Raw genomic sequence first — 10318 nt, forward strand, 5'->3', positions numbered from 1 at the left:
TATGTCTCAGGAGATAAGGTCTGCCTTGTTCATGGTATGCACTCAAATATTTATTGAATTAACTAACAAAAGACCTACAATACTACGTCTAACCTTCCTGGAGAGCTCTAACAAGGTTTTTAGTTTTGCTGTTATCCATAAAGTGAATGATTATAGTCAGATAAAATTAAGCATCTAATAATTCAGTTTATTAAAGCATTATTATAGAAAAAAGCAACATAAGGTTGTTTATAAAACAACCTGATCAGGTAGGATAAAACAAAGATCTTCCTGTTAGTAGAAAATACATAATAAGAAAACATATCCAGGTAAGGGCCCAGTGGCCTAGTGGTTAAGTTCGTGCATTCTGCTTTGGCGGCCCATGGCCCAGGTTCGCGGGTTCGGATACCGGGCGTGGCCCTACTCACAGCTCATCAAGCCATGTTGAGGCACCATCCCACAGAGAAGAGCTACAACTCTACAACTATGACACACAACTATGTACTGGGGCTTTGGGGAGAAAAGAGACAAAGAGGAAGACTGGCAACAGATGTTAGTGTATCTTTCTCAAAAACAAAAAAAAACAATGAGATATAGCTAAATAAAACAATATATTTAAAAAAAAAAACATATCCAAAGAGCTATAAAAATGTTAGTATTCTTTTCTACCTTCAGAAATTATCTAGTCCACCTCTTTAATTTTCTAGCTCAAGATAATGAAGTCCAAAGAATTCAAGTAATTTGCTTGAGATTTCAATGCTAGATAACCAATTAAAACAACTTAGGAATTCTGAGTGGCAGTGTGATGTTCTCCACAAGGGTGTCTCTCAAACCTGGCTGCATATTAGAATCAGCTTAAAAAAAATTAAAACACCACCAACAAAACCTAAAGAGGTAGGCTCTACTCACGACAATGAAATCAGAAATTCTAGGTGGAAGCTGGAGTCTGGGCACCTAGTATTTAAAAAAAAAAAAAGCTTCCCAGGTGAGCCTAATGTGCAGCCAGGCTTTAGAAGCACTTCTCTAGAGCAGTGTTTCTCCACTGGGGGCACTACTGTCCCCCAGGGGCCACTCTGAAGACATTTTTCATTGTCACAACTGGGGAGGGTGCTACTGGCATCCAGTTGGTAAAGGCCAGGGATGCTGCTAAATGTCCTATGATGTACAGGTCAGCCCCATTCAACAAATAAGTGCCTGGCCCAAAATGTCAACAGCACCAAGGCTGAGAAACAATGCTCTAAAGTCACACTGCTATCCGTACATAAGTGTTATTTGAATGATCTGTTTTTCATTTTACTTGCTCCTGGGTATGAATGCAAATACCAGAAATCAATCATGAGTAAACTACTCATTGGTAACTATTTTAAAATCTTGCATACTTAACTTTTACCGGATTCCAGAAGTCCAGCATTTTCAATTCACAGCCGTCGAGACTAAGATTTATAGGATTAACACAGCTAGAGGGAAAAGCTTATGTTTATAAAATGAAGCACCCAGCATGGCTGGCAGACAGAACCAATAAGTTAATTTGGGGCAAATGTCTGGCCTGCCTCTAAAATAGGCTAGGAAAGTACTGCTTTTCTCACTACACCAGAGTTCTCAAGTAGTCCTAAAATTCTGAGAGGGAGAAAATGAAACAAGCCATAGGAAATACAAAGGAATTCTGGGCTGTGGGTCTCTGAGAGAAATAATGTAGGGTTTATAGCGCCAAGATGATTGTGACTTGGGGTACAGACTGCTGGGCAACCTGCCCTGGTGCAGGTATACAGAGGGGTAATCTTGCCATGCATGCACCTAAAATCAGGCCAGTGAAGTTATTTTTACCTTATTACTTCTTTGGAGAACATTTGTCTGTTCTTTTCCCTGCGACTGAACTCTGAGTCTGTAGCCTGAAAAACCGAAGTAAGCAAGCCATGGCGTCCTGATCATTCTCCTACTACGAACGATACATGTAAAAAGTTTATCTTACATAGATGAAAAAGTAACATTTCCCCCCAAATCAAGTTGCTTCACCAGGGGATCAGTTCGCAGATGGGAGAGGTAAACTAAATGATGTCTCCAAAAAATCTCCAATTTTTCAGGCTTAACAACAAACTTTTCAGGCTTAAGAAACAAGGATTAAAAAGAAAAAGTCTGGGCAGTGGAAAAAAGAATTTAACCACACTAATATGATTTTTCTATGCCACTAAATTTGCAGCATATTGTCAGGCTGGAGCAGGTGAGTGACCATTTGGAAGTATATTGGAAACACTGATTTATGGGAGTTGACTAGACTCCCAAACTTTGGATCAGTTGCTCTGCCCCTTTCTACTACAATCTCTTTACTGGGATCTCCAAGTGTCTTTAACAGTGGACTGCATTCCCTGCCTAGATCTCAGGTGGGGCTATAGCTAAATCATAGTACCAAGAGTTCTAAAATTATAAATCAGCAGCTATATTAAGAAATAGGAACACAGATGCTTGATAAAATTGTTAACAGTGGAATGAAGAAAGAGCCAGCCATAGAGGACACATTAGAATTAATCATGAAGTTAAAATACACAGCACATAGAGACCCCAATACATACTTTGGAATGAATGACTGAAAGACTGCAAGAATTCTAGAATTTTAAGCCTTATTCTTCATCTGTAATATTTTTAAATAGCTGACTCATCTGGTAAATATTTTTAAGTACAGTCCCACATCTTTGGAATTATTTAACATGCAAAATAATTTTTCATTAAGAAACATTTACTGAACATCTACTACAGACTAGATCGTGATAAAAATGAATGAAACAAGCCTCCTAACCTTAAGCAGGTTAAATCATGGCGGAAAAATAACTAAGTAGCTACCTGGTACGTGCTATTATAGAAATCACCGTCCTCCTTTCTACACCTGCTCCTTTTGCCTCTTGTTCTCTAGACCAGACGGCAGTTCCAATCCTAGAATCCTGGGACTCTTTCTTCCTTCATCCTCTCCTTCTATCCCTACTTCTAGCGCCCCAGCACCTGGCTCCTGGACTACTGCAACAGCTTCCTAACTGGTCTTCCTGATTCTGGTTCTTGTCCCATTCAATACAATGACCAATCTCAAATTCAATGGTCACTCGGAGATGCATACCTAACTAGGAAGATACACTGCTTGGCAACTTCCTATCACTTACATGATATCAAATTCAAGTTTCTTGACATGGTACACAAAGTCCTCTGTGATCTGGCCTATGTCTACCTTTCCAGACTAAATTCCTACCACACTTGCCTTACATTTTGAACCACTATCACTGAACTGATGGACTTTCTCTGCTCAACACTCACGTATCTGTCTTTATTGTCTTTATTTATTGTCCATTTGCCTATAAACCACACCCCCACACACATACACACAGAAACTGAATACATTCTTTAATATTTAGCTCCAGGGTCACTCCTTCCAAAAAGCCTTTTCTGAGCCCTGTCTCTTCAGGTTGAGCTACTTAGGTGCTTCCAGAATGTCCTGTGAATACCACAATCATCGTGCAAACAAACTCAAAGTGTGGTCAGGGACCAGCAGCATCAGCATCATCTGGGAGCCTGTTAGAACTGCAGCATCTCAGACCCCACCCAGACCTATGCAATCAGAATCTGCATTTTAACAAGATGCTCAAGTGATTCATACCATATTAGAGTTGGGAAGCACTGTTGTAATAATCTGTTTGTATATTTGTTTCTGCTATCAGGCAAACAGTCTCAAACTTTAGTGTGCATCAGAACTACCTGAGATGCTTGTTATAATGCAGACTCCCAGGCCTACACAGAGAGTCCAGTGCAGTAGATCTGGAGAAGGGCCCAGGTAGGTGTATTTTTATAAGCACCCGATGTCACTGATTAAGAGCCTCCCACTATCACCATCACACACTTGGAGAGACACACTGCTAGACTGTGTTACACTTCAGATAAGGGAGAAAATGAAAGGACAGTAGTATTTGTGGGATGGTAGGCGCTGAGTGGTTAAAACACAGGATACAAAGGGGAATATGGAAGGGCATGAGAAGAGAAAGACTAGGCAGACTGTGAATGTCTTGTAAAATAAAAACTAATTGTCTAAACCCTTCTTCTAGAACAGTTGGATCTGTAAAAATAACATCATAGAAAATGGTCAATATTTTGATCCTCAATAAAAAAAGCCTACTCTAATTCCCATTACCCAAATACAAATGGCAACAATATCTCATAACCAAAAAAACTCTCTAAACCACTCATAAAAAAGAAACCTGTTAATTGACAAAGCTCAAAATCCAAGGTTTAATATTCACTTGAGTTAACTGGTAACTACCAGTTTTGAGAAGTTAATACATATAGAAGAAAAACCTCGAGTGAAACAACAAACAACATACCTTTTTGTTTTCATAAAGCTACCCTTATTAGAAAAATGAAAGTTATTTCTACTTGTCACACTAAAAGAAACAAGGAAATGGAATAATTTTGTCAAAATGGTGGGTCAGAAAACAAGTGTCCAAATCTCTAGTCAATCAGCCTTCCTAAAAGTCAGTTGTTTCATATCTATCAGTAAAAAGAAGTGAACACAGGAACACCTGAATCATCGGTTTAATACCCCATCCCCATACCCAGGCACATGGTAGGCACTCAATGAATGCTTGTGGAATATAACTGCAATACTGGATAAGAACTCGACTTAGTCAACATATTGTTTTATCTTAAAACTCTGGTATTAGTAGAAACTTTGTGACCTTTGCTTAAAAGGCTGGAACTTTTTCTCAAGCATCTTAAAGTCAATTATGAACCACATATACCACGAAAGGACTTAAGGCTAAACTAAGAAAAGTAAAGACTGTGAAACAAGAAAGAGAAAAACTGAAAAATTTTAAAAAATCACTACAAAAACTGATATGTACAGATTATCTTCAATGTGGTTATTAAGTGAGCCATAAGAAAACCAAAAACAATAAAAAAAAATATTCTATTCAAGTGACAAACACGAGACATAAAAAGGACATAATTAATATTTCTTAACTAATGCACCATGATGTTATATATCTATTATCTAATATATAATGTCAGGTGTAGATTCTAATATTATACTAAAGTTATTAAATCAACTGTTAAATTAGTTGTTCAATCAGACAGTTTTTGCTGTTTACTTTTACTTATGCTGTGAGCAGGGTTACATAGTTTGCTGCCAACATTCATTAATCTATACAGTTTTGTCCATGTTGGAATTTTAAAGAATAGACCAATCAAACACATTGGAATTTTAAAAATGCAACCACAGACCTATAATGATAGCTACCAGCAAAGCTGAACTGCTTAACAATCACAAAAGGATGGATGGTTTTTTAATCCAAATGCTTTGAATTCACATAAAATTAATCCCCATAAAATATAAATGTGATTTATCAACATTCTGCTTAACATCCCATATCATTACAACCATTGGACTGAGTTTTAGAAATCTTAATTTAGGTCTAGGTATGGGCTCTGCTAGTCAATCAATACCTATGGAGGGAGAAAGGAATATAAAAACAATGCTTCACTCTTTCTTTAGCAAGAATCTGTTCATCCTTCAGGGCTCAGCTCACATTATTCAACAAATATCCACTTAGTGCTTCTCATACGCCAGACACTATTCAAGGTCCTAGTGCAAAGCTGTGCAGTAGGACTTTCTGATATAACGGAAATGCTGAAATAGAAACAAAAGCCACTGGCCAATTTGGTGACTGAGCACCTGAAATGTGGTGGCTACTGCAAACAGAGGAAGTGAATTTTTAATTTGACTTTATTTTAATTAATTCAAATTTAAATAGCCAAATGTGGCTAGTTGGCTACCATATTGCACCAGGCAGCCCTAGTGTTACAGAGGTAAACAAGATAGACAAGATCCTGCCTTCATGAAGTTTACAATCCAGTGTGAAAGAAAGATATTAAACAAATAAACCAATAAATACTAATTTCAGGTGGTGACTAGAAGTGGTCTCTTTTGGAGAGAGTGATTAGGGAAGCCCTCTCTAAAGAAATCTGAATTAGGTACCTACCCTTCCTATATGCTCCCATGAACCCTTTACTAACACACAGCATAGAACTCTATCAAGCCTACTTGTTTGTCTTGTTCAGCTGTACTCCAGCACCTACCATAGTAAATATTTCTTGACCACGTATGCAGAAGTAGTCTATAAAACTTCCAAAATTGACCCAGTCATGCAGTGTACAAAATATACCAGAGACTCAGAGTTCAGAAAATGTGCAGAGAGATCAGAGCAAAAACAATCTCCTCTCTCTTTCCATTCCAGCTTTGGAGCCTCACTTCAAAACACAGCAATGCAGAGCAGAGATCGCCTCCTCCTTTCCCTTCTCTTAACTTCAGACTTTTACTCTGAATGACTAATACACGTTTCTCAGTCTCTACCAGACCACACTCAGCCAACTAGAACTTACAAGGCAAATACACTTTTAACAGGCTGCTTCACGCAACACTGCACCTCTTTCGCCAATCTTCTCCTATCATTCGATTTACAATTCCTGGAAAGTTAATTTCTACTCAAACCTCAGAGGTTCTCTGCTGCTCCTACACATCAAACACCATACAGGCATTCAACTAAAAATTAACGACTGCACGGAGGAAAGGGAAGCACGGGAGAGGCTATTTATCTCAAGTTCGATGACAAACCCTGTCTTTTTTTCTTTATACTCGGAAGAAATGAGGCCAAGTGACTCAGGCTCAGAGAGGGAGTAAAAAGGAAGCTCAGAGTTGACAGGAAAAATGGTTGGGAAACGAAAAGGGCGGAAACTGGAGATTCCAAAAGCCTCCGACTTACAGTTTCCTCAAACCGTCCCGCCGCAGCTCGGGGGAGTGAGGGTGGCCGCAGGCCCGGCGGAGAGGGGAGGCCCCGGGCAGTGCCGGGTGGGCGGCGGCACAGCCCCCGCGGGCGCCTTTCCGCTGGGGCCGGAAACCCGTGCCCACCCCTTTCACTGTGGCCACGAATTACCTGCTGGTCTCGAGCGAAGAATAGCGCTCTGGCAAGACCTGGAGGCAGCGCTGGAAGAACCGCACGTGCCGGTCCCGCAGGAAATCCAGCCGCTCTCCTTCACCAGTCCCCACGAGACGCTCGTCCTCCGTGGCCGCCATGTTGCTGCAGAAGCGACTTCCGCCGCGACCCGGAAGCAATTTGCGTGAGGCGCGAGGGAACCCAGAGGGGCGATGTGAAGTGGCCGGTGGGGAGAGGGGCGTGTGCCTGCCGCAGACCCAATCTGTGGTTGAAACTACACAGTTAAAAGAAAGTTTTACGCAGCATTTTATCTCTGATTTCTCCCTAGATAGCGCACGACCCAAGCTTTTCTACTCTAAGCCCCAAATGTTTGGAAACACCTCGCAAGCTTGGTAAAATTCAGCCCACAAATCCTTCCAGAACTTTTACCCTCGTTCGGTATTTGGGAGGAAGTGCAATGTCAATAGCTTCGAGTTCGCTTAGAGAAAATCATGACCCTAAAGGATGGTATATACGAAAACAGGGATGGGTCAGTATAAATTTGCCACCAGACTCATTTTTGGAAGGCCACAGAGCCACAGATTTAAGCTGAATGGATAGGGAAACTAGACCTACAAATCAAACTCTGGAGATAAATATTTATGAAATAATTACTGACGCTTCAAAAGTTCAGAGTAGTTCCTAGTCCTCTCTAGAATACCAGGAATCACTTTAAAATATATATATAAATGCAACATACACACATACATAATATATATATTTATATGTGTGACTGCTTGCACCATTTTCTTTTACAAGTCTTAAAAGATTTTACTCTTTTGCTTGAGTTAATGCAAATGCATCAATTTGCAATAGTAAACAAGCTCAACATGTTCTCCAACTACCCATACACTAAAAAATAACACACTTCTAGCTATTTAATCAAAAAGGGGGATTTAAGTTGCTACAGCCATATTCTATTCCCTTTAAAAGTTCATGAGGCAGTCTTGGGAGAAAAATCCACCCAAGGATCAGGCCTGAACTAGCTTCTTTATAAGCAACTGTGCTAATAAAAGTTTAAGTATAAATTTAATTGTTAGCTTTCTTAGAAAATGTATTTCTTAAAAGCATACTGTGTGGGCTGGAGTTATCTTATACTTATTCAACAATCCAAAGCACCAAATTTTAGGTACTAGTAATTATTTATTCACAGGCATTTCTGCATGTCTTTAACAAATACCACATTAACCAAGGGCAGACGGCTGTCCTTGGTGCTTCCTTACAAATATGGAGGCCACAGTCCTTGCCCTTCAGATGTGCCCAGTCTAGAGGAGTTTTCACTCTATTTCAGTTAAGATCTCTCTCTCACACACACGCGCACACAGTCAAATGTCTGAAGATGTTCAAAGTGGAGTCATATCACACACATTTAACTTACTAGAATCAACTAAGCACACTCTATATATGTTCAGAAAGACAATCCTATTCAACCTGGCACTTACAGGGAAGCCAAATATTTCATCTGATTCTCAGCTCAAGAACAAGCAATACGATCCAAATCTGGAGGAAATACTCATTGAGTGATAATATAATATACCTGCTAGGTAAGTAAAAGGCTGTTAATGATTTTGACCAGACAAGATTTTTGACAAATGCATGACAGAATCTAACCCCCGCATAAAATGCCACTCTACATTATTAGCTAAGAAATGTAACCAGTTCAAGTCTTCAAAGTATAGGAGTGATAGAGCATCTATATAATTGAATATTATTTAGCCATTAAATGTTTGAATTATATAGAAACACAGGAAAATATGTGTAATATAATGTTAAGTGAGTATAGTAAAGTAACTAAAATGTATCCTATGACTGTAGCTATTTTAAAATATGCAGGTATATTTTTGGAAAAAGTTATCCTGGGGTGATGGAATTATGAGTGCTTTATAACATTTTTCCTTTAGTGTTTTTCTAAGTATCTTGTTAATATACTTTTTAAACCAATGTAAGAAATGTTCTTTTGACATCTCTTCTATGAGCCTGTAACTGAACATATTATGTTTATTCTATGTCCTTTATATAAAGGATCCATATAATAAATCCCTCATTTATTTAAGATTCAGTTAGAAGGACTGTTTTCTTCAAAGAAAGTTCCAAATTTCTTTTATTAAAAAGCAAAACAAAAAATAAACAAAAAGCCATAAGAATTACATCACCCAGTATGCTTACCTCAGATGCAGGACATTGAAAGCTGCATTTGTGTGCAACAAAAAGCCACATGTTAGGAAGCAACACATAAGAAACCTTTACTTTTCTGTATCTTGTAGCAGTTCAGTTGTGTTTTTAAAATCCCTTGTCCTGGGGCCAGCACGGTGGCATAGTGGTTAAGTTCGCGAGTTCCACTTCAACAGCCCGGTTTGCAGGTTTGGATCCTGGGCACAGACCTACTCACCGCTCATCAAGCCATGCTGAGGCAGCGTCGCACACAGAAGACCTAGAAGGACCTACAACTAGGATATACAACTATGTACTGGGGCTTTGGGGAGAAAAAAGAAAACCAGGAGGATTGGCAACAGATGTTAGCTCAGGGCCAATCTTCCTCAAAAAAAAGAAAAAATCCCTTGTCCTGTTGTATATTTTATTTCTAAACTGCCTCAAATCATTTAAAAAAGTTATGGAGAACAAGTACTACAAGCAAAATGGGCATTCCGGATTAAGGATGTTTCATGTTAATTCTCTCATTTTGTACCAATAATGTATAATCAGAATTCAGTTTCCAAAATTTGGAAGCCATCTACTTTGAATATTAACTGTGAAATAAGAAAAGGTTTTGACCACTACTCACAGTAAATCTCTGAGTCATTTAACCTAAATGGATCAAATTACAATTAAAGATACTCTAAGATAAATGTTGTAAGAAACAAGTTTCCTATATTCATTGTGTATATGGTATCTTTCCTATAAGTTGGGAACTAACTAAATTTAGGAACTAAGATTTTATAATATAAAAGGTTGAGTCAAATTAAGTTAAATTGTGTTTTCATGTACAAAAGTTTAGAAATTTAAAAATTAACTCTTTTGACCAAATATATTAGTCTAGCAATTTTAAAACATTTTAAATGCCACCAAGAGAAATCATAGTATTCAAAAGCTAACTTATTTCAGATGATGTTTCAGAACAGAGAATTTTCATATTTTGAGGCAAACAGAAGCAGAAAAGAAAACTGCATCAGCCAGGAAGATGTGAAAGACACAAAGATTTTATAAATGTGTGAAGTCCAGAAAGGCTGAAGGGAGATTTGGAATAGCTAAAGGAAACCAAAAAGATTATATCAATAATATAAATAATAGAGTATATATGAGGTGAGAAGCATATTTTTAAAATAAATATTCTCTATATA

General features: G+C 38.4%; 1 protein-coding gene across 1 annotated transcript in view; it reads right to left on the minus strand.

The window, feature by feature from the left end:
• PGGT1B (protein geranylgeranyltransferase type I subunit beta) overlaps window positions 1-7148 on the minus strand; it is a 51777-nt gene extending 44629 nt beyond the window's left edge. The window contains exon 1 of the mRNA XM_058538766.1: window positions 6942-7148. Coding sequence (XP_058394749.1) covers window positions 6942-7081 — 140 coding nt within the window. The 5' untranslated portion in view covers window positions 7082-7148. The remainder of the gene's footprint in view (window positions 1-6941) is intronic.
• Window positions 7149-10318: the final 3170 nt, after the last annotated feature.

Source organism: Diceros bicornis, chromosome 1 (genome assembly GCF_020826845.1).
Source record: "Diceros bicornis minor isolate mBicDic1 chromosome 1, mDicBic1.mat.cur, whole genome shotgun sequence".
Lineage (NCBI taxonomy): Eukaryota > Metazoa > Chordata > Mammalia > Perissodactyla > Rhinocerotidae > Diceros > Diceros bicornis.